This window comes from Apteryx rowi, unplaced genomic scaffold (genome assembly GCF_003343035.1).
Source record: "Apteryx rowi isolate R43461 unplaced genomic scaffold, aptRow1 scaffold_511, whole genome shotgun sequence".
Taxonomy (NCBI): Eukaryota; Metazoa; Chordata; class Aves; order Apterygiformes; family Apterygidae; genus Apteryx; species Apteryx rowi.
This window is the reverse complement of record NW_020450774.1, coordinates 305973-330245: the sequence shown is the minus strand read 5'-3', so window position 1 is coordinate 330245 and position 24273 is coordinate 305973. Positions and strand designations below refer to the sequence as shown.

General features: G+C 46.9%; 1 protein-coding gene across 10 annotated transcripts in view; it reads left to right on the top strand.

The window, feature by feature from the left end:
* Positions 1-24273, top strand: part of ASXL2 (ASXL transcriptional regulator 2) — a 138317-nt gene that overhangs the window by 77919 nt on the left and 36125 nt on the right. For 9 of the 10 annotated variants that reach the window (XM_026080203.1, XM_026080201.1, XM_026080208.1 and 6 more), the window contains one exon: positions 19431-19546. In XM_026080203.1, coding sequence (XP_025935988.1) covers positions 19431-19546 — 116 coding nt within the window. Of the gene's footprint in view, positions 1-15897; positions 16171-19430; positions 19547-24273 lie in introns of those variants that run through there. The other variant, XM_026080211.1, reaches the window with a different exon arrangement.

Here is a 24273-nt window from a genome sequence, read left to right as displayed (position 1 = left end):
GTGTCCCGAGGACCACATTATGCAATTCACCAAGTAAACCAGCAAACGCAGAGTCAAAAATGCCCCCCCCCCCATTATTTAGGTTAGTGTATCATAATATCCAGGTTTTGAGTGATCTGTAGTTTTTCATAATCTGCTAGAAAACGTACGATGGCTTATTTCGTAGCAGGAAAGTTTTACTTTCATCAGATTTTACAGCAGGCACCGCGTTTTTTAAATCTGTGCTAGGAAGTGGGGCGAGAGACGGTCATTAGGTTGTGATTGTAGGCACTTTTATGTGGCTTCAAGTTTGGAAGGCATTTTAGGTATTGAGAAAGATAGGTTACAGATTTAAAATTTGTAGTAGATTTTTTGCATGAATTTCTCATGAATGCAATGGAGCAATTCAAACAAACAGGGATTACTGTTGATTGAAGGATCCAACCATAAGTGAGCAAACACATAGGTGGAAAGAGGAACGGTGCCGCGGTGGTCCGATTTAAGTGTGCATTAGCATTTTAAACCTTATCTATTTTTAATTTTCTTACATAGTCATTTTGTAAAATGAGTCACAGTTTGTTGTGTGTCGTTTATAAGGCCTGTGCACAGAGACTTCTGTAAAATTGCTGCTCTTAGGTCAGGCGTGCGGTTGGTTGGTTGGTTTTTTTCCTTCAGGGATTGCAAAACCTGTAAGATTTATTGAAGAAAATTCTGAGATCAGTTTTCCGCGGTACACTCTCAATCTCTGCCTCCTGGACTGATGTTTTGTGGCCGTTCCCAGCATTTTAAGAAATTCTGAGCTCAAGAACTTTGCCAGCCTGGGCTCTGCTCAGCGCTGTACGCTCTCGCTGTGGATCTCATCCCATCCCCAAATCCCGGCCTGCAAGGAGAACGGGCAGCCAGCAGCTGCAGTTGCTGATGTGTTGGGTATCTGAATGAGTGTCGGTGGCATCGTCCCAGCACCTGGTTTTGGAGAGGAACCTTGGGGGTCGCTGCTGCTGCTCGTCCCCTGCTGATGGGCAGCAGCTGTTCTGAGGTCTCCTTCAGCCCGCCCGTAAGCTGGTATCTCCAGGATACTACGTGGCCCTGAAATATTTCTGCTAAAATACAGGGAAATGTGATTTGTAAGTCCATAATTCATTCTGCACAACGCTGAAGAGCGGTTAACAATTTAACGTGGCGAACATTTTTCAGGGGAAAAAAAAGAGTTTTGCCTGAGACCGTTCTTGCCACGGGAAGGTGCTCGTGACTGCGGAGCCCAAAGGAGCTGCCTGCAGGAGGCAGCCGCGGCTCGGAGCCGCTCCACGGGACCTCCCCGGCGGGCTCGGGGTTAGCACTCGCCGCCCGAGCCTGACGACCTGGCGGGACCCTAGCCACAGAGCCGGTGTTTGGGACCACGGAGGAATTGAAACCTGTTGCGTACGGCTGCAGCTGCTTAGGGCGATCAGAAAAGCAGGGAAAGCAGCTCTGTCTCAGCCTTTTGCTTTGCTTTCCTGGTGTCTTCTAGCTCTGTGCAGAAGAGCTCTGCTGTTTCTGTTCACCTTCTTTGACTTGGCTTTTGAGATTTTTGCACTTGATTCTGTCATTTCATTTCAGAAGAAATCCCAATGACTTTATCTTTCAGCCTCACGTAATCAATGTGCCATAGTCAGTTTTTGCTTACAGAAATATATGCCAGGTGCCTTTCCTGTCTAGAAGAAAAGCATATTTAAAGCTGTTCTGTGACCTGCTGCTCTTCTAAGCTCTCTATTAGCAGAGAAAGGGAATACCAACTTGAAAAGCAGTAGGGAAGCGAGATGTAAGTGATGTATACCCAGCTATACCCTTCATCGCCGACTCGAGGACCGCTCTCTGAAGACATGTGGCAGGAACTCTTGCTTTCTGGAGACTGACGGTCCAAAGGCTCATGGGCTCTCGGCCCGTAGTGCTTTGAGGGTGGAGTGCTTGGACCTGCGGCTGGGGATCTGCCTCCTTCATCAAAGCCATATGCCAGGTCAGGAGGTGTTTGAGCTCTCTGTACATGAAACTGTTGCTGAGCAAAGCCTGATGTTCTTGTTTCACCAGCATGATGGGATCCTCCCTAACCTCTCTCCATCCATCCATCCATTTTTTCCTTACGCCTTAAAACGAAAACTTGTTTTTCTGTACTGAATCAGCACTTTTTTTTTTATTTATTTAACCATGTGTAGCTCTTTGGAGTTACTGTGATGTTGAGGTTGTGTGTTCTCTGTATCCGCGTACAGAAGAAACCTTGCTAGGATAGTTTCTCCTGAAGGCAGAAATCATCCTCAGGAGTAGCAGTCCTTGACCACTCAAGGTCATTTGTCCTCTTAAAAGTGAAAAATTCACCTCAGTCTCTTGAAATTCGATGGGCTTAAAAACACCAAGAATGAGTCAGAGAAAAGGTAGCCCAGTATCCTGTCTCTGGCATTGATCGACAAGTTACCCAGAGAGAAAATACAGGAGGAGTGCAAGAACGGAACAAGTGTGGATTTTCCCATCATCCAGCGATCAGCTGCTCAGGGACTTGGAGAGCAGGAGAGAGTGTCTTATTCTGTAACACCCATCCATGGACTGGTCCTATGCCTTTTTAACTGGGGTACAATTTCAGCATTTAGTGTCCTGCAGTAAGGATATCCTCATCTTAACATGCTGTGCAAAGAAATGCCTCCTTTTGCTGGTTTTGTTTTCTTTATCCCAGCATCTTCTAAATCATTGCGTGCTCCCCAGCTCTTGTATTTGAGTAGTTGTTCTCTGTTCACTTTGTTCAAGCTATCCATGATTTTACAGACCATCGTCATATCCCTTGTCAGTCATCTCTTCCAGGCTGAATAATCCTCACATTTTGTCATTGCTCATGTAAAACCCATCCCATCCTTGTGTTTTTCTAGTTTGTCTCGTTCTGTTAGACAGGGGGCCAAAATAGCACACGACGTTCAAGAAGTAGGTGCGCGTATGGCTTTTTTCTTCTGCTCTATATTGATTTTCTGGTAATTCCTGTCATTCTACTTGCTTGTAACCACTGTTGACCTGAGGCTTTTGTAGAAGTGTTTATACCGCAAGAACGTTTCTCCATGGTAGTCGTCAGGCCTCCTGCAAGCTTTCAGTCAGCCCTTGTGTTTTTCCCTGAACACCTCAATATCACGAGCAAACTTTGCTGCTTCACTGTTTGCCTATCTTTCCGTACAACTTGTGAATATGATACTTGAATATCCTGAAAATCTCATGCTCTTCTTTGCCGTCAGATACATTTTCATTGTACGCATGCGTAATACTTGACTCTGGCGAAGGCTCCTCATGAGGAAGCGCTAGGACAGGCGATAAGAAGCAGTTGGCTCTGATGGCATGGAGCCAAACAGGCTGCCCGTGGCATCTGCAGACTCGGCTTCCTCCCGTCACTAATGCAGAAACCAGTAGATCATAGTAAACACGCAAAGGCCATGTGTAGCGATGTAACTCAGAAACGGTGGAGAGAGACCGGGCGAAGGCGTATGGTCTTGACTAGAGGAACGAGCAGAGCGTTGTTTTGCTCAGGTCGGCCTTGCACGGACATTAAYGGTCTCGTGCAAGGGAATCGCTGTGCCTGCGTGAATCCTGTTGAAGGAACAAACGTGTTGTCTGTGTTTGGGCGGAACCCGTCACCCTTCGAGAGTTTTGTCGTATCTGCCGTAGGCCAGCCTGGATTTTCGGCGGATGAGGGTGTTTATTAGGCAATGCAGTTAGGAGCTACAGCTGCAAAGGCTGCTGCCACCAGCACGTCGAGCTTGGACGCGTTGGCRCTTCCATGCACATTATGTGTCTCTAATGGGATGTGACCATAGCATGACAACTGTTTTAAGTTTACTGAACTTGGCTGAATTTGCCGTCCAGCCACTATTTAAAGTAGATTTAGCAGCTCGGTGGACCCAAGCCCATACTGTGCCTTCTCTATGCATACGTGCTATTGAACGGTGGGGTGGCCAGGAGTCCTCACAAGCGGTAATAGGTATTGTGCAGTGTTTGCCCTGAGAGACCGAAAATAACTCGCATTGCCAACAAAGGCCAAAAATGTTTTTAGCCTTATTGAAATTTAGTTTTTAGAAAATGGATAATATGCCTTCTAAAAATACTGGCTGGGTAGCGCTGACCAGTGACTTCAGCAGAGGGACCTGACATTTCTTCTGCTTTTTACTGCCTTTCGAATAAGTATTGGCCAGCTAACTGTCTCGCTGTATTTTCAATATCGTTAGCAGCAAAGTTCTAACTCATATTGATTACTACCGACTTGTTTTTTTTTCCTACCCTTAAAATGGCACTGTTATTTTCAACTGTGGAGAGTTCTAGTCATATAATGAATTTTTTTGTTATTTTTATTTTCTTCCTTTGCTTTGTTTCTAGGAAAGGAACTTTCCTATTACACGATTAGACGTGTGATTTATTGATGGTCTAATGAATGTCTCTGTGACAGTCTGCGGTTTTCAATCTCACTTATTTTGTCAACATTTTTCTTCCCAGTCAGATTTGCTCATGTTTCGTCACTTACAGGAAATTAAACCTTTTCAATAGCATGTGTGTATTAGTGCTTCAGGCCATCTCTGTGTGTTCATACGGAGAGCAGGGTCACCATCCCCGTCCCCTCAGCTGTTGCCATCTTCTAGTCTAGGAATTACTACTTTTCCCCTCAAAACGTGGGCCACGGTAACTCCTAATTTTTAGAAACATTAAAGCTTTTTCTAGTGGCTACATAAGGCTGTGTGAACTGATGTGCCTTGGACTCGAAGGTCGTCTCCGCTCACGCTTTCCCTGCCTCGCTGTCCCGCTGGCTCCTCGCGCCGGCTGCAGCGGTGACGGTCACCTGGGGCCCGTCCCGTTTTCTGCCTGCCCCGTGTTCAGCGGCAGTGGTGACAGGCAACGAAAGCAGGAATGCCAGTAGTTCAAGCTGCCTGGCAATCCTTTTAAGAACATTTTCAGTTGCCAAGCTTTGATTTTTGGAGTCAGCCTTTCTATTCTAAGTGTCTATCTGCCTGGGGAAGGGGAGCCCCTTTAATACTGGCAAGATCTCTTCAGCTATGGGGAAAGTCAGTATGGGGAAGGAAAGGGAAAGTCATTTTTCGTCCACCTAAAAACCTTGTTGCAAGTGTTATGTTAAAACGCTAGCGTGTCGGTGCCTCAGCCTAGGCCTTTAAACTTGGCAGTGAAGAGCAAGTTTTTGTTTCCATGAAAATGCATCTGAATTTGCTGAGCCTCCGAGACTCCGTTTAACTGGTTTGCGGAAATCACAGAATCACAGAACGGTTGAGGTTGGCAGGGACCTCTGGAGATCGTCTACATCCAACCCCCCTGCTCAAGCAGGGTCACCTAGAGCACGTTGCACAGGATCGTGTCCAGGCGGGTTTTGAATATCTCCAGAGAAGGAGACTCCACAACCTCTCTGGGCAACCTGGTCCAGTGCTCTGTCACCCTCACAGGGAAGAATTTTTTCCTCATGTTCAGATGGAAATGGGCAACCTTGGTGCTGATGGAGAGGCAAGTTTTAAGCACTTGTTTGTTTTCCACCAAAACTATGGGTCATCTAGGCTTGGCTRTTTCTTTGCTTTCAACAGATAGCTGTGGCATCCACTGGCAAACTGAGGGACTCGCTTTCTTGGCTGGCCCATGTGTAACCGCCTTTTATTAGATCCGCCGTTTCGAGGGCTGTGCTGCAACATGCGCTAAATTTGCCAGTGGACCTGATTCTGTGATGTGTGCTTGGGTTGTGACTGACAAGATTTAATAATTCTAGGCTCTTTTTACTGTACGTATGCAAATTAATGAAAATTAAATTAAGGTGCAAGTTGGAAGTGCTGTTCCCRATTAGCTCCATATGCGGACATTTTTCTTCCTGAGTAATTGTTCACATCTGGAGTCAATCAGGAAGAGTTAATCACAACCAACTGTATGAGGAAAAGCCATAATAGCGTCATTTTAATTTATTGATGGTAGTCTCTAGAAACGGCCTCTCAACAGCAGAAAAAGCTAAATTTAATCTTAGCTAAGTTTCCTACTCTCTGATAGAAAACGCTTAATTAGATGTGTTTTAGCACCCGCTAATGGATGAGAACTGCGTTGTGCTGGACGCCGTGCACAGGATTCCTCCCCTTAGGGACCTTACAGTCAAAGTCACTTAAGATAAGTGACAGTAGATAAAAATAGATAAGGAAATACAGGGAAGCAGTTTAAGTTTGTCTACACTGACTGTATTTTGACCCCTGATTTAGGAGTCCAAGGCAGAGGCCTGCATTTCGGCTATGCAGCTCTCCCATGGCCTAAGCCGGTGTTGACATGACCCCAGCAATCACATTGTTTATGTTACCCTTCTGCAGTTTCACTGCATAACAGTTATGAGTTTGAGGTAGAATTTGTATCATTTCCTAGCAAAGCAGTCATTCTTTATTTCTCAGTTCCCTGTCTTGCAAAGTTAGAAGAGCTCGTTTACTTCCTTTTCTTTAACAGTAGACAGAGTTGTTTTAATTTGAGCACTGAGGGGGAACATTTRGAGAATTCCTAAAATTGCCTGAATCTACTGTGTTCCTCCCTCACCTATATTTAACTTAAATTCACCAACCAAGTAAAATGCTACTTAATGGGATGAAAATTAGGATGTTTCTATGTAATGGGTAATTTACTGTTCTTCTCCAAAAAATTAAACACTTGTAATAGTGCCATCTCAACAGCATTAGTGTCCCCACTGTTAGAGTCCAGGCATAAACTGCTTCTCGCTCTCGTGTGCTCATGAAACGCATGGTAATCAAATAATCCTCCCCCAGGCACTAGCACTGTCCTTGGATGCTTGTTTTGAGTCAGGCCTATCTGGGCAACAAACTCTCCTACGTGGGCTGGCGAGCTGGGAGAGGGATGTGTGAACCTGTGCAGGTTCCAGGTGGGCTGGAGATGCTCCATAGTGAGGATGTCAGATTCCTGAACTGCTTGTTTTCTTTTGTTAAAATACATATTGGCAGAGACAGGTTGCTGTGAAAATGATCGGAGRCTTGAGAGCTARTAAGTTAATTGTAATCTGTCTRTAACRCAGCTGTTCAGACCCCRGGAAGAGGCTAGTGCTGCTGCCYATCTCTTCTGATGCAGTCATACCGTGGACATGTGTGAGGCAGGAACCTAGAGGACAGTTCAAAGAAATGTCACCGCATCTTCCCCTCTTCAGACGCCTACATTAACTTCCTRCGTTTCATGTTTGGCCACCKCTGATCTGCTGTGTTTGACTCAGCGACACGGCTCTGAGCCGTACAGTCCYGCTCACATTTACGTATATACAGGTGTTTGCAGGCCTACAGTGCCCTTTGCATCGGCGTCCAAGAGCGGGGCGTGAAGAGATGCTGACTGCTCGGAGGACTTCCTGCCCTCGCCTCTCGGCTGCGTGCTTCCTCTGCTTGCCCTGCGCAGGCTTTGGCCGTCACAGGACCCCTCTGGCAGCCAGAGCATCTCAGTAGCCTTACAAAAAACAAGTTAGCGGAGGGAAAAAAGGACTGRAGAGGCTTGTGCCTGATGAGCAATTTGAGTGGGCTCGCAGAGGGGTCTGATGCATGCCAGGGTGGTCCGAGGGAAAGGATGGGGCTGCTCATGTCGAGGTGGGTGGTGTAAGACCTCATTTTGGTGACAGCAAACCATTAGGTCGGTTCATTTGCTCACGGACTTTCTGTTACTGCTTAACAAACCCACTCTAGATGCATCGTGCCAGTCATGAACCCACGTATCCTCAGTGTGCACTGGGATTAGTAGGCAGTCAGATGTAATAGTCCAAACAGAGAATATTTTACTGAGCGATTTGGTAAGAATAGAAGCATAAGAAGAATCTTCACTATAATTGTGGGRGTTTCTTCACAGCGACGTGCTCCTGGGAGGGGATTGCTTTACACCGCCAGTGCGTGTGCTTGTGGTTTATTTTAGTTGCAGGTCTGTTAATTCTTTAACGTGAATACTCTCATGCTGAATGACCTATATAGCAATTGGGTCGTTCTCTTAAAAATTAAAATAAAAAATTTTTTAACATTATAGTGATAGCATTTGTGTCCATCAGGGAGTCCTGCTTGAAAACATGCTTGAAATCATAGGTCTGTCACTGCCTTTTTTTTTTTTTTTTGTGGTGCTGCTGGTATTTCTATTGCATTTGTTGAAAGCCGAATATTCCTAGAAATCCAGTGTTCAGACTATCACATGCAGATGCACTGATACAGTTTAATATGAGCAAATGGGCATAAACTGTTCTCACTTGATGCTAATTTGGCGTTGCTGTTGATCAGCCAAATTGTTGAAGGATGTTGCAAGGTAAACTTTCCAGCACRGAGAGAAAGACCGAGCAAGAACGAGCTGCGTTTGTGCGTCTTTCTGCTTCTCAGAAGACCTCCTGGTCTTCTGTTTCCACAGCGCCTTGTTATTGATTCTGACCTGATACTCTGTTCTTAGATCCACATACTTGCTTTTGAGTTCGTATCAGAAGAAGCTTTACCGAAACACGTCTCCTGCGCGCTCGAGATGCCAGGTTTTCTGAGTAACCGTGTCTGTAGAGCTGCCAAGCGCTCCGTGCTGCAGTGCAAAGGGTGAGGTGGCCGTGACCTGCCTTCGCTTCCTCCTGCGGTCTGCGACAGCGAGAGCCCCTGAGTGGGTGTGCTGTTGCGTAATTAAGCTCTTTCCTTCTGCAAACATGTGGTAAAAATCCCTTTCATGCTCCTTTTTTAACTGAATGTCTGAAAAATGAGAGGAGAAAGAGATACTCTGCAGCTTCATGCATGCCTCTGCATGGCAGAGTCYGTATCCTGCCCAACGTGCAGTGGATCTGTTATTCAAGCAGGTGCCTTTTCTGTGTGGTGCAAATTTTCTTCCTAAAGGACTCAGAAGTCCAGGAATAACCTATTGACATAAATCACACCTGCTTTCTAGTTAATGTGTATCAGCCCGGATACAGGGAAGGMGAATACCTATAAAGAATGAGAAGAGTCATGTCCAAGGAGCCTTGGAGTAGATGCCATGTTCAAATGGAGCAACAAAAGGATACCAGAAAAGAAAGTGCCGTCCATTTGGTACCAGCCACATCAAGACTGTCCACTCCAATAGCTGGATGTTAATATGAGAAATCTTTGTGGTATGAAAGCATAAAATCTTGGCCTTTTTCAAAATTATCCTCATGCTGACCTACTCAGATGATGATCTTCCTGTCTTCCATCACTTTCACCTAGARCGCATGAGCTTCAGGGGTTTAGGTATAAATATCCTCATTCGATATATAGTAAGAACATGATAGTACTGAAATTGCAAGTGAGACCATCTGCAGGATGGTGGCTTCAGGACTGAATCTTAATCAGCCAAATGGTTCCTGGGCCTTCATACTAAAACACAAAGTTCATTTGACACTGAGAAAAAGGACATTTCACACTGGGAGTGTGTCCAGAAGTTTGCTTTGCAAAACAACAAATCTCCTTGGGCTCTTGCCTTGAGTTYGCAGTTACTGCCTGGTATAATAAAGGTCAGGCATCGCGTTACTAGACTGCCACGGCAGATTGCGTGCTGTAGCTGTCTGTGTTTACAGCTAATCGGGATGGCTTTTCCAGCCRAAAAAAAGGCTTGTCTCGCGAAAGCATGCCTCGGAGGTGTGCTGTTATTGGAGCAAGCTGCTCTCCCTCTTGCATCGTGGCGCGGGAGCAGGAAGAGGTAGATTGGGTCTTGCACAGCTCTAATGGCTGGTTTCATCACGTCAGCGGGACGAGTTATTCAGTGTACCTGTTTGCATCGCGGAGTGGAAAAGTGCTGAATCAAGCTAAATTTCATGTTTGCCTCCCCTCTTTTATATTTTTCTAGATACAGTCCATATTGCAAGGTTTTTTTCTTGTGGGACAGTRCAGCCTCCTCACGCTTTGTTTTAAGGCCGTTGCTAGTTGGCAGTATCCGTCGCCGTCACAGTGGAGAAGTCTCTCTTTAATCCACCTTTGCACTAATGACAGGACTTTGGCCACCTTTGGTCAGGTATTTAGCTGTAAATACAACTCTTCCGAGTTTTTTTCTTCRTCAGTACAGTTACTCACAGTCTGTGTTTCCAGGTTTGGGTCTTACCAAGGGTTTTGGCTGTCTTTCGCCGATGCACTTAGGGCAGGTTTTCTCTGCCGCCCCGTTTCCCTTGCAGCGCTTGCAGRGGCAGATGCAAGGTGAGTGTGGGCCGTCAACAGAGCCTGCAAAGCAAGGGCAGAGTAAGCGGTACAGGAATGGACTGCTGGAGTCGATTCTTGGTTCTTACACAGCTGTCCTTGACCTAAGTAATTTCACTGCTGCTTCTCGTAGTCCAAAAGGAGAGAAGTTAAGGTACGCTGTTACATTCTTTGAGCTCGAAAGGTGATTTTTAGGGAAGAGGGAAGTGTTAGTGACATGGAAACTGGTATTTTATGTAAAGTAAGAAGCAAATGCCAAAATCTTTGCAGTCGTGTACCACTTTCTGATGTGAGTTGTCGCACGTTCAGGATACAAGATCAAATGGAGCTGGACAGGATGACAGCGCTGGCAAAACACCGTCTTGTCTACCAGGGTGAGATGGGACAGTGGCAGCTGACACAAGAACAGTTGCCAAAGGACTTTCAGACCAGCAAGTCTTGAACATTTATCGGTGGAGGGACTGACTGCTTCCATCAAATCCCTGGGCTACCACAACGCGTATCGTGGATAGCTTGGATTTATCGGTCACCCTTACAGTCCTTCCTTTTTCCTAAAGTCATGAGTCTACTACAAACTTTGTTTTTTAAAAAAAAACAAAACTCATTAATGTTAGCTGATTTGATGCCAGCTGAGGGAAGCTGCAATTTTTTAACAGGTATTTATGAAATATCATATTTCTTTCTTTCCTTCTAGTACCACAGCTAAATAAATGTTGTTTAGATCAGTAAAATACCTAACTATTGAAGGCAATTTGATGATCGCAATTTGAGTTTAATGAACCTTCAGGAAGCCGTGTCACTGCCTGCATTTGCCTCTGCAGTGTCGCCCAGAAAGCTCGATAACGCCGGAGCGTAGGGAGYGAGGTGGGTGCGGGCTGCCGAGCGTTCCTCTGCAGCTCCCTGCCRGCCGGCGTCGCTTGGTCGTTTCTTCCTCCGTTTGTCGCAGTTGTTTCATCCTTGGAGCGGGAGCATGCCGGGCCGGGGCTTGGCGTTCCCGCTACAGGCACTACGTTTCAGGCACTCGCGCGGCACCGTGTGAATCACGGCTACGCCTGGGCCAAAACCGCAGCTCCTCGGTGTCATCTGGGTAAGCCCGGGGCTTGCTTAGCTGGGAGATTGCCACGGGCGATAAGGCCTTATGGCAGAGCCGATGTTTGAAACTCCTCGGTGCTGGCTGATGTTGCCGTGCGCGGGCTGGAGAACCCAGGCGGCCCCGAGGCAAAGCTCCGCTGGCCCCCTGCTCCGGCGCGGAGCCATCGCGGACCGGGGTCGGTCCGGGGGCTCGTGCAGCGGACATGGGACGTGTGCCTGCTCCGGGCAGCTTGGGGTGTCAGGTTCCTCCCAAAGCGCTCCGGTGCTGTATTCTTCGTGGGGCTCGGCTGCTCCGGGAGAGCTCCTTGGAGCTCACTTGGTTTCTTCACCTTCACCTGGAGAGCCATAGCTTTCCTCTCCTCTTCTCCCCCCTTTCTTGAGGTGTTTTTCAGTATTAAAGTGATGTTCCTTCCTGGAGTGGAGGAATTACCCAGCGTAACCAACAAAGTACGTGTGAATAAGCTCACTCGAAGGAAACTTTAGACCGGGAGAGGAAGAGGATGGAGAGCTCAGGCGAGATGCCTGGCGCATGGGGACGGACCGGCTGCTTTAGGGCTTTCGTTTGTTTTCCCAGAGCTGCCAGTGCCAAATACGTGCCAGTCTCTCGGCATGAATCAAACCGTTGGCCTATCTTATGTTTGTAAAAGCATAATCTGATAACAGGAACGTATCATCCTAGCTACAGCAGCGCAAGTTTCAACTTCACCCAGGGCCAAGTGCAGGAGCAGGAGTTTGGGAAAGCTGCAGTCGGAAGTATTTTGGGACTTATTTCTTCCCTCATTTTGGTGAGCAGCGGTCGTGGGGGGGAAGCACTCTTAGACCAGTTGGTCTCGCTTGTAAGTTTGATGTTGTTTTGATATGAATTCAAGGCTGCGTCTACATCCTCCTCCTGCTGAGCTGTGTACCCGTACAATAAGAAGGGCGTTAGATCAACAGGAGACATTTCTGCGCTCCTCAAGATGTGTTTTAATGACTTTCACTAGGAGTTCTTCAAGCAATACATCTGGATCCCATTAGCTGTTTAAAATCGGGTTATTTTAAGCTTATGACTGCACATAGTTGAAGGGGGGAGTATTGTATTTTTAGTTCAGCTTGACTGTGCTCTCTTTCCCAATGAGTGAAGTCCAGCCTCGGCTTTCATAAAGTGGAGATTTCAAGGCRGAAAGCCCCATGGAAACGCCTGCGAACCCTTGAACGGGACCTCTGGATCTACTACTTTCATTTCTTTTCGTATTCCGCTCCCCGAGCCCAAACCCGACCCCGGCAGAGCCGCCGCTGCCGAGCTCCGGCTAGCGGGCGGAGGTGAGTACAGCGCTGCGCCCGCGGGCTTTGCCGAGCGGCAGAGCGCCGCCGCGATGCCTGCTGGCGGGATGCGGCTCCCGCCCTGCCTAGATCGCGCCGCGGTTTGGTCCTTTTAAAGGCCGGGAGTAACAGTGTCGTGCCCGGAGGCTGTACGGAAGAGCGCGCTTTCCGTACCGGCTAGCAAGTCCATTTACCCTGGCAGCCRGAGTGCAGGTTTCAGACGTCTGGTGGGTTGAGTGAATTGTCGGGACGTTTTACCTGATTTCTGCCTATGCACCGTGCCGGTTAGTTAGCTGAGGCTCCTGGAAGCAGTTTTCCGGCTTTTTACCCGGCTGGAGTTTTCATTTAACGTTCTGAATATAAATTTAGCAGAAACACTTTCATTGCTCCAGAACAGTTTGACTCCAGTTACTGGAAGATGAGAGCTTCTGTTTCTTCTGTTGCATAGTATGCTTCAGGCTATTATTATCTCCAATCTTTAAGAGATAAATGAGGAGAGATCCAGGAAAAACTCCACTCCAGACAGCCGGGGCACTGTGCAGAAGGCTGTGCCCTTCGCTGACATCCCCGGAGCTGCTGCAGCGCCAACGGATGGGGTCCCTGCCCTGTTTTTACACTAGCAGTGTTTGGGTGGGTTGGTTTGGGTTGTTTTCATCGCTCGTGCACAAGATTGTTCTTGTCCCTATCAGTTTAGCCTCACGAGGTTTAGCAACTTTTATGTTGTTTTTTTCTTCTGATTTCAAAATATTTTGCTTCCCAAATTCGCCAACAATTACAGCTGTATATTGGCTTTCTTCTGAGCACTCTTTTTTTAGTAGTTGTTTTGTTTTGCTGCTATTAAACGGTTTGTTTTATTCCAGTCAAGTTATCCCTATGCCAGCATTTGGTAAAGTGAACTTCCAGCGTTCACCTTACACTGAGTGACCCTGAGACTAATCTTCTTTCGGAGCCACTGAAACAAAACTAGTGTATAAATGCAAGGTCATTTTGCCCGCCCGCTTTCTTCAGCAGCTTCCACTGCATCTCCTCTGAAACAAGCCTGCGAAAACCAGCCAGGCATTTCTGCAACATGAGTTGCAGAGAAGAAACTTTAATCTTGATCTTGATTTAGGAATTGCCTGAGCGCCTGCCAAAAAGACAGACTTCTGTCATCATCCCCGTTGCTGCACCGCACGACCTCCCTGTTTCCCCGCTCCTTCTGGCTCCGTCGGTCTCCAGGTGTTTCCCGTCATTGGCTGAACCTGTTGTGCTCTTCGTTGGACTGAACCTTTCTCTCGATGGTCCTGGTCTCCCGCCAGCTACGCTCCACGCGAGTGACAAGGGAGGATATGCAGTAAATCAAACAGTAAATTATTGGCTGAATGAGCTAATATTTTTGTAGTTCTGCCTGATAGGAATACTGGGTTTAAAGGAACATTACAGCCATGCCCTCGCTCTCGCTGCCCCAAAGCAGGATCAGGGGCATCCATGCATTTTCTCGTTGTTGTTTATCTGACATTATTTGGGAAAGACAAACATGAGCTGGAATATGATTATTAAATACCTTTTTAGGAAAGTCAGCAAATGTATCCTGGAAGCTAATGGGATTTCAAACAGACAAATGTCCTGCTGTATTCACACCCCAAAAAGTAAATAACCTGTTGCAAGACTTCCAAGAAAAAGGAAAGAAAAAAAAAAAGGGAAAAATGATACAAGCATCTTCACTTTTCTGTTATTTTCAGTCTCGTGTATGGTACGGGGCTGTGCTGATAGCTAACATCAGATGAGACTCTCTGAGTCGTGGTGCTTCTCTTTCGGTAGCAGCGTGGGCCGCCACCAGCCACGGGACCCGGTTCRGTTGTGGCCGCTCTTGCCCTGGTGGCCACCAGAGCACCAGGCTGGCAGGAGAGGAGCTCAGCCTCCTCCCGCCGGCGCCTTTGGCAGCGTTGCAAAAACAAACGGTGTCGTGCACTATTAAACTGGATGCGTAGCCGGATAGTACTTTAGTTGCCTACTTTGAGGCCGTGGTTGATCCATGTGTTCATTACCCAGGAGGCCCAAGCAGAAGTCCTCAGACTCCAGAACGYGAAGGCAGGAGGCAGCATCCTGATGCAACTGAATCAGTCTTGCTGTGTATATTAGGAAAGATGCTTAGACTGCATCGTGCGCTTAATATTTGCAGTGAATTACTTTTTCTGAAAGAATTAATCGCCCATCTTCTTCTTCCATAAATGACTGTTAAATACGTCTAACCGTCTCTTGGCTGCTGTCAGCACAGTTTCGTTATAAAACTTCTTAAGAGTATTGATTGACTAAGGGTTCAGAGTTTGCAAATCTTAAAGGAACCAGCTACCTTGTAAAATGCCATCAAATCTCACCAGACTGAAGTTTCTCATGTAATTGACCTTTAACGTAACTAAAGTTTTACAAGAAATACTTCTGTGTCAGTTGCACTTAAAGTGAGAAACCTAAAGCGCAGSCGAGTCGCTGCCGATTGCGGTTGGCTGCAGAGGGATCTTCTGCCAGGATCCGTCCTGCAGCGGGACACGGGAAGACATTGGGTCTGTTCGTGTTTCAGGTGCCAAGCCAGGTCTGGTGAGGTTTTGCTGACACGTGTTCCACTTAATCTAAGAGAGACCTGCTCAAGTTTCACCTGGCAGTAAACCCTCTTCCCAGCCAAGGCGACAGCAGGAAGCCCTGAAACCTTGGGAATGAGGCAGCTGCCGTAAGGGCTTCACGCTGGCTTTGCGGTTACTCGTTTGGGGCTACATAATCTTGCCTAGGTGTGCAAGTGTTTAAGTGCTTTTCCAAGCCAGCGCTCTYGAGCACCTGAACGGTGGTTGGTTTTTTTTGGCACTGCCCTTTAGTCGTGTTTCTGTCCTTAACCGCTTATTATCAGGTTAGCATCTCCGTCCGTTATCCCGTTCCTGTCTGGGGGGTTCGAGGTTGCTTCCTGTTTCTGATCACAAGATCTGCCAAAATCCTCTTCTGTCGGATGCAGTCCCACAGTCTCCCTGGTCTGTAGCTGCTCAAGGAAATCCTTGGTTATGTAGAAGCAGTGCCAAGCTACTCACTCGGTATTTTAAAATCAAAGAGAGTCTTGCTATGCCCACTGCTTTTGCCATGTTGCTTTACGTTGTGTAGTTATTTCTGCAGCATCCCCCCAAAAGAGCTCTTAGGATTTAAGGGCATCAAGAGGTTATAACCTCTGCTGACTTATTTTTCAAGTTATAAGAACGAATACTCTGAAGATAGAACGTATTTCACTTAAATTCTTTTTACAGATTCTGTAGATCTGTGCAGAAATCCAGAGGGAACGAGCTGCGCTCGTGGAGCCGCGGGCTCGCGGGAGTCGGACTCTTCTCCCGCACACGTGGATTTTGGTGTTGTCCCTCTGCTCCGGCCGCACGTAGTGTCCCGTAAAGGGTGCAAACGTTGCGAGAGCCGGTGCAAACGCCCGGCGTGCCTTCTCGATGGGCATCAAAGAGGATGTGGTTGATGCTCCTGCTGTTCAAACGTCTCCCAGCCGGTCGCAGTCAGCCTGCTCCCGTGCGTGTGTTCAGCGTGCGGCTCAGCTGGTGTTTGCTTCTCATTCAACTACCACAAGCAAGACGTAGCGTTGCCACGACGGGGCGCCGCGCTCGTCCAGGTAAGGGCTGCTCCGGCCGGGGCCGATCCTGGTGCTGGTGCCGCTCAGCGCGACCGAGCCGGCGGCAGCGGCAGCCCAGAGTCGCGAGCGCCCCAGATCCCCATGCAACCGGGACACCCGGCATCGAGCTGCGTTACTGGATTTTGTACGTTTTGATCATGTTCCTTCTTTGTAGAATAATCTCAGATCTCTCGATCTCCCTAATTTTTCCGTGTCCTTAACCATTTTCTTTACTTTCCTGAATCCCGGCAAATTCTGTAGTAAGTTTTTCGATGCTGTGCGACGAGCACCTCGGCATGCAGGTGCCACAATTAATGCAAGACACTGTAAGGATTTTAGGTTCATCATCTCTTGTCCGTTCTCATACACCTGCCAGCTGTAACGGATCTCTTCCCTGAGCCGACACAGTTAATTTAGATTACTACGGGTTCTGTGTGTGGCTTGTAATTTTTTTCCTCCAAAAATTTACTTACTTTTTTCTTTTGGATGTTTTACATTGTATTTTTGGTCCTCTGCTCTCTGGGTTATATTTCTCTGAAGTTTCACTTGATTCTCTCTGATCTTAACCAAACTAAGTATTTATTATTTTGCTGTTTCCTGCTTTCTAGTTTATCACTAAGTATTAAAATGCTTCCTTTTGAGTATGTAACCTTGATGACCTTTTGTAACTTCTTGCCTGATTACTRTTCTACTCTGTTCTTTGCTTCTGTCCCATTTCAGCGTTAGACTAATGACAATTCTTTGTCCAATAAGAAAATAATTTTAGGAGCCTTTTTAAGGGAGCACGTTGAAAATCTCTGGAAATCAAAGTGAGTCCCTATCAACAAGCTTTCTTTTTTTCCATTTTTTTTTCTATTTTTTTTCTTTTTTTCCTCTTTATSGATGCATCGAAAGAATTCTCATCCCTTGGTGAGCCGTGACGTTCCTCTCCAGGTGCTATCACGCTGTGATCTTTCCGGCATCTTATTATTCTTCTAGAAGTATGATTTGAACCAAATTGAGAGACAAATGCAAGTTTGCAAAGCCAGTAAATCTCTGGGACATTCTTACTGTTATTTTACAATACAGGTATAACCTTCGGTTTCCGGCTCTTTGTTATAAAGGTTTCTTTAATTTTTCAGTTGTAATACTGCTTGCTGTGCAACTGCATCATCTTTATCCCGTATCTAGATCATCTGGGTATGGTAATGCTTATCGGTGACTTTTAAATTACTGGTTTCTTACTATCTCCTTGCCTGAGAGCTGTTTTTCATGACATTTCAGAGTCTAATATTACCTCATCTCAGCTGCGTATGCCTTCAAAGAATCTTGATGTTTTTTTCTCACTTAGGTGTCTATGCCACATACGAGAATTTTACTTTCTGTACCTTGTTACTAGCTCAGTGCATTTTTATTGCAGTGTTGCTTTCCGATGCTCCCTGTCACTGCATTATTTTGGGAGCTTCCCTTCCCCGTGGATGCTGCGCAGAATCCCGCTGCAGCCATCGTTAAGGAATAGCCCTGTCGACATTACCGCTTAACTCCTTGCTCTTGCAGAAGGGTCCTGGTTTAGTCTCATATGTGTTCTYGAACTAATCGTTTCAGGAAGCAATAAATTATGTAGTTTACACGTGAAGCCATTTATTGTCCTTTATGCTAGGGGTTTTCCCCCTCATCTGGAATCTAACCTTCTTTTGCACTTAGTTTTTTTAACTTGATCTTACAGTCTTATTGTCCAGAGAAAGTCCTGTGTGGATACACACACACACACACACACACACACACACACACGTACTGAATTTGCTAACTTTTTTCTTTTTTTAACATGCTGTGACTATACCCAATCAGTCTTGTAGACCTACCTGTAGAGCTCAGTGCAGGTTCAGCTATATCTCACTGATGTTCCTGGCCGTGTTTGCATAGCGCCCGTTTTGTCATGGCCATCATGCAATACAGCTCGTGCTAATTWATGTAGTTTTGCTGTTAAGAGTCTTCTGTTCATATGCAGATACTTAAGAACAAGTTTTTTCGTGTTGATGCCTGTTTTTATCRGTTCATTTAGACCCATGTGAAAACCTGAAGCCTGCTGATTTTAGTCATCTGGCATTTTCCACTGCTTACAATAGATCAAATGTGTTTTATATCTGGATCTTTCAGTATTTAGCAAATGGTGTTTTATGATTTTATTCCACGTTGGCTCTAGTTAGGGTCCCTCATCAATTMGGCCGTGGGTGCCAATATAAGGACTGGGACCAAGCTGCCGTTGCCTTAGGAGCCTCGTGCCTCCTTAGCTGCTGCCTTACCGCCGTCCAGGCAGCGGCTGCTGCCCTCTTTCAGTCTCGGCAGCTAAACAGATTCGACTGGGTGATCAGCCCTAGTCTGCTGATTGCCTGGCTTGTTATATATGTATGCATTTGCCAAGATAGTAGAGGCAAAACCGTGATCAGGTGTGACTGGTAACGAGTACAGAATGATTTACCTGGCTGTGGCCACATATACGTCAGCCTGCTGCTGCCAGAGCGGAGGGGTTTGAGTCTCCGGTGCCAAATAGGTGCCCTCAAACTGCCCGAGCAGCTGTGCTTTAATCCCCGTCCCTGGCTTGCAGGTTGCAATGATGCCATTTGCCRGTCTGACTTAGCTGCAGCTAGAAGCCTGCTTCAGAGCTCCGTATGGCTAGGACTAGATTTCTGTTGAGCATCTAGGCTCGTTCATAGGCTTATTTACTAGGATATCCTGTGTATTCCCAATATTTCTTTTTAAAAAAGAGCGGGTGATGGTCCTGTTCCGTTTTCTTTGCATGTCACCCATCTCCCCCCTCTTGCATGGGTTGCAGATTTAATCTGATCAGAAACTGCTATCGGTTAGGTGTCTGATCGCAGGTAATTCCAGTGTAACCAGGTGAAGGCAGCAATTGTCCATGCCTGTATTTCCATTTAGATTTGAATTATCTAAACCTGCATGAGGCCGAAGCTTTTTGTCAAGCTGCAGTGTGGTTTGAGAGCAGCTACTGTAAGACTAAGATCATAAAAGAAGGAGATGGGCAAAGATGAAAGCTGTGAGGTCAGTCACAGAAATTCCTGTTGGCTTGCAGAGGAAACGTGCCCTGCAGATGGGAAGGAAGTGGAAAAGATTCTTTATGCTAAAAGTAACACTTGCTAGAGGTGCAGTTTTCATGAGCCTCGTGAGATGATCTGAAATGGTGAGGGCTGCCTAATGCACTGCAGGCAAACGTATGAAGAGTGGATTATGTATTACCCATGGTTTTTTTTCTTCCCCTATAGTGTCATCCAGACTGTCGCAGGCATCCTCCCCTCAGTCAGGCTGCCCGTCACCCTCCATCCAACCAGGCAAAGTCATCTCCCCATCCCAGAAGCACAGCAAGAAGGCACTCAAACAGGTGAGTGGGGCAGTCTGGAACCTGGGCTAAGGGGCCTTGCCGTCATTTTATTTCTCTGGCAAACCATCTTGCTAAGTGAAACTGCGCTCTGCAGGGCAGTAATTCAGGACTTCCTGTCTGTCTCATAGTAAACAGGGTTTTGCTTAAAACGTCCCTGTCTGTCAGGGGAGATTCAAAATACTGTGCTAGTTAGTCCCTTGCTTTTTCCCTAAAAAGTATCTGGATAATTTTATTATTATTTTAGGGAATGGATGCAATATGTTATTTCCCCCAGCCTTTCGGTGACTGCCCTTAGCTTTCCACAGTCTATTTTAGAAAATGGCAGCTCTTTTGGGGAAAAGACCTAAATCCACTGACTTCCTCTCCTCATTAGGGGCATATCTGCACTTTCAAGGGATTCTGTGGGTCTAGTGTGGGTGTATATATGGAGGGAAGAAGGGGAATCACTGAATTTGCTTTGGGACATCTACATTATGACAGAGAGTGGAGGACTGTTAATTTTCCATGCCTAGGGAATGACCATTTTGCGTATAGTGTTTATTAGACGCACGCGGTCTGGAACGGGTAAGTGTATGTGCTTCAGATGGTTTGTTTCTTTTAATGAAAAATGCAAGACGAATTAGTCCCCTGAGTGTCTTATTTGCAGGTGTTTCCCCAGCTGCATGGTTTAGTTTTCTGTGGTCCCTACTACAGAAATGCTTTATCAGGGTTAGATTTACTCCTTGGTAAAGCACCAATCTCTAAGAGTTACGAATCAAGTTGCAGAGGAGGCGCTCGCCCGGGGATTACAGGAGCTTCTCACAGACGGACGCGGCCGTGATACGTTCCGGATCGGGCTTCCCCTTCCCAGCCCAGCCGGCTTTCCTGACTCTGAGGAGCAGCGCTCGGGATGGCGTTCGGCTAACAGAGGTGTCTGTGGTGTCGGGAAGAGGATCTGCAGGGGAGAGAAGGCTCTAATTAGGGCACGTTGGTGAGGAGAGTATTGCTGGGGAAGGTACGGCAGCTGAAAGAGCTGGAGCCTCGTTTGCAGCAAGAGAGAGCTGGGTTCACGTCAGAGAGACACCGGCTTTAGGAATCATCTCTCGTCTTTCTTTTCCCGCTCGGCTGTTTCTTGACGGAAGCATCAGTCTTACGGTGGTGCCGCTTGTGGCCAATAGCTGAAATAGAGAAGTGAGATTCTGTTGTCACTTTAGACAGGTTTTCTTCTGAAGTTCAGTCAAGCTTCCACTTTCATTTGAATCCTCAGAGTATGGCTTGTCACTAATTGAATGTGATATTAATTATACTCTTTGCCCTCCCTGCCTCATCCCTCTTCAAGCCTCGCTGGCAGTCGTTTCTCTCCAACATCCGCAAAGGCCTTTTTCTTTGAAGAAAGTCATCAAACAGACTCAGGCTTGTCAGAAACGGTCCTCTTTCCCCTCCGTTCTCAGCAGTTCCTCTTCATTTTCTCTGTTCTCTTCTGCACGCTCTAGATCCCTCTTTGCAAACCTACTCGCCGTCTACTTTTCTCCTCTCTCCCCAGCCTCCTGGTCCTTACCTGCCTAATCRTTTTCCACTTTTCCTCTCTGAATTCCCTCCGCTGCCACTCCCGCCAGCCTTCCCCACCTTTCCATGCATTCCCCTCTGCGTCTCTGCTCTCGCCCTCCTCCGTGCCCAGCTTTCTTACGCTGAGGTGGCTCTTCCCGAGCACCCTTGTTCCATCGCTGTCCCTGTGTGCGATGACATACCTCACAGCCAGCGATTCCCAAAATTTGCAGAGTCTTCTCATCTTCACTGTTCGGGATCAAATTGGTTTGGGGAAAAATCAGAAACCCAGAGGGAGAAATGGGGAACCGCAGGGAGGCCTGCATGGCTGTGGAGCATAACTATTTGTTCCGAACCATTCTGTAGTTGCTTATAAAGCAAAAAAGCAGTTTTCGATGGTTATTATCTTCCACCACAGCAGCTCTTCTCCCCTGAGCTCAACTCTTCTGTCCCAGGGTAGAGCATCAGATTGTAGCATAGTGAATAACTTCTCTCCAGGCACACTGGAAAAAGCAGTGCTCCAATTTACCTGCCTAACCGTTTTCTCTAGCTTTGGAACAAATTAAGAACATTGCACGCCAAATCCATTGCTTAACTATTCCAGCGGAATTTTTCCCTTTTGACCAAATTTTGCATCTTCCACCTCTTCCTAAACCCAGTTGCGACTCTGAGCATGAAAAGTCATAAAAAGTAGATAGAATGAGCAAATATACATAGCAGGAAAGAGCAGCAGTGTTGTGAGTTATAGCAGTAGGAAAAACGTAATTCTTTTTTTCCACTTAAAGGCTCAGTATCTTAAAAAAGCTTTCATATTTTTAATTGACTGGGGCCTAGATTATTTCCTATTACGCACTGGAAAAATCAGCTGGCTGGATTCAGTGCTCCCATTTGAAAGTAGTGATTATCACACTATTTGAGGGAAGAGAGAGCCGATTTCTAAGTGAGGACTTCTAACCCTGGAACACTGCGCTGCAGCTATGCTGGCATTAAGTACCAGGTCCTTTAAGAAATAAGGAACAGGATTCAGTCCATAAACAGATCAGAGCTAAAACTGTAAATTACAGCCAAATAAGGTGGCATCCAGTAGAGTGCTGCCACCACACAGTACAGTAAGTAAGCAGGTGGCTGCATGCTCTACAAACTAAATTTTCCTTATGATCTTTTGGAAAAGTCCTAAGTAAAGAGGTTTGCAATATCTGAAGCTAAGCTGGCAGAGATATGCCACTGTGTTTCTGCATCCTTCTGGAAAGATGAAAAATCATGAGGGAAAACATCCTTGCTTACCACGATGGTGTGGGGATACAGAGGAAACACACTGGTGTTCTGAAACTGATAATCCAGATCCGGGAAATGGGCCGTTTCTCACCCTTTGCTGGAAAATGCAGATATTAGCTCCATTGTTTCCTGTCATCTCCAATCTGCTGACCTCATCTCATCCTTATCTAGCTTGAGCGGCCATCCCACTGTCATCAGAATTCAGATCTCATCATGATATTTGGAGGTTAGAAATTCCCTCTCTGTTCTGATAAGAGTCAGTATCAGTCTTACACTGTTGGCCTTTGTCTTCATCCCCTTCACTTTCCTGTTGTCATGCATACGCTGGATGAGTCAAGGCCAGGGGCTGGGTTGGACTACACCTTGCAAAAGTTCGCAAGTCAAATGAACAATCCCTTTGCATTTCCTTTTGTGTGAAGAAGGGAGCTATACAGATTTCTGCCTATTAAGCATGTCCCCATGGCTTATTGTCGTTGGAGTCTGAGACTACAAGCAGGTCCAGAGAGGAACAAGCGGATACTTAGGACCAGATCGTGGTCCCTGTTGCAAGCACTGTGTCCTGATCCATGGTAGGGCTGGCAGGGAAGAATGCTCTGGTGATACAAGTTCCTTGTTTCAGTTACAATTAAAGAACCTCCCTTCATTATCAAAGTGTTAGGATTAAAGAGTCTTTCTCAAGCACCACCTGGGATACTGAATGATGCTGTTTTGAATGACCAGAGGAGRAGGAGAGCAATGGTTCTTTTCTTTTTCAACTCTATAGAAAAGTGATGGTTTCCACCCTTTACAGGGATGTTTACTTCAGAGCTGTCCTTTGTGCAAATGCACCCGTTTCTCAGAAACATCTGCCTTCCATTGAGGCTGGTAGGATGTATGACAAAAAGAAAAAAGGACAACTTAAAGGGAAACAAAAAGACAATAGTCCTCCAGGAAATGGTCTAAAACTGGGGCAAGCTGTTCTCTCCGTGCTGATTTGCGTTGCAGCTGCAGTCCCAGATACCACCCACAGTTTCCAAAGGTGGCTTTTCACTGTGTTCAGAGGCAGAGACTGAGCCCCATGTGGGGCTTCGGCCGGGAGAGGAGATGGTAGTGGTGACACACCGCAGGGCTCGTCCCCAGCACCAGCTGGAGAAGGCACCCATGGCATGSCAGAGACACCCACGCAGACCCGGCTCTGGAGGGCAGACTGCTCCTTTGGGGGTGCTGTACCTGTCCCTGGACTGGGGACCAAGGGGCCTCATCRCTGGGCCGGGCTCTGGTCGAGGGGCTGAGCGGCAGGGCAAAGAGCTGTGGGAGGAAGTGGGTAGGTCATGCCCCATCAGGGAGTATGAACAGAAGAGCGGCAGGGTCTTTGGGCAAACGCTCTCCCTGCACGCGTACACGCAGACCTCCCAGAGGCGAGAGCCTGCACCCATGATGCCAGGAGGGACAGGTAGGTACTATGCTTGAAYGAGTGGTGGATGGAGACTCCTGCGATGGGGGAGGCTGGARGCTGGSGACATCTGGCAGCAGGGGAAAGGYTCCTTCCCTTYCCGCAGATCTGAACCTACAGAGTTGGTGCAATGCCCTAATGGCCAGGGAAGGGGAGCAAGCTCCACTGTGCAAGGCTTCAGAGCCAGCTGGGCCTGAGCAGAGCATTAACACCCACCAGTTCCTCTTGGTGCTAGTGGCTGGAGATTTCCTTCTGCAGGGAGCAGAGGCATCCGCCTGCGGACCAGACATGCTGTCACATGAAGTATGTTGTTTGCCAGGAGCCCAGATCAAGGATGTTGCAGAGAGATAGTCAACGCTCTTCTGCCCTTCAGTCTGTTCTTCCATGTTGCTTATCCTCATGGGCAGTAGTGACACTGCTAAAGGAGACCTGGGACAAATCAAGAGTGACTACAGAGCTCGGGGGGCAAAAATGAAGGACATGGGAGCCTGAGTAG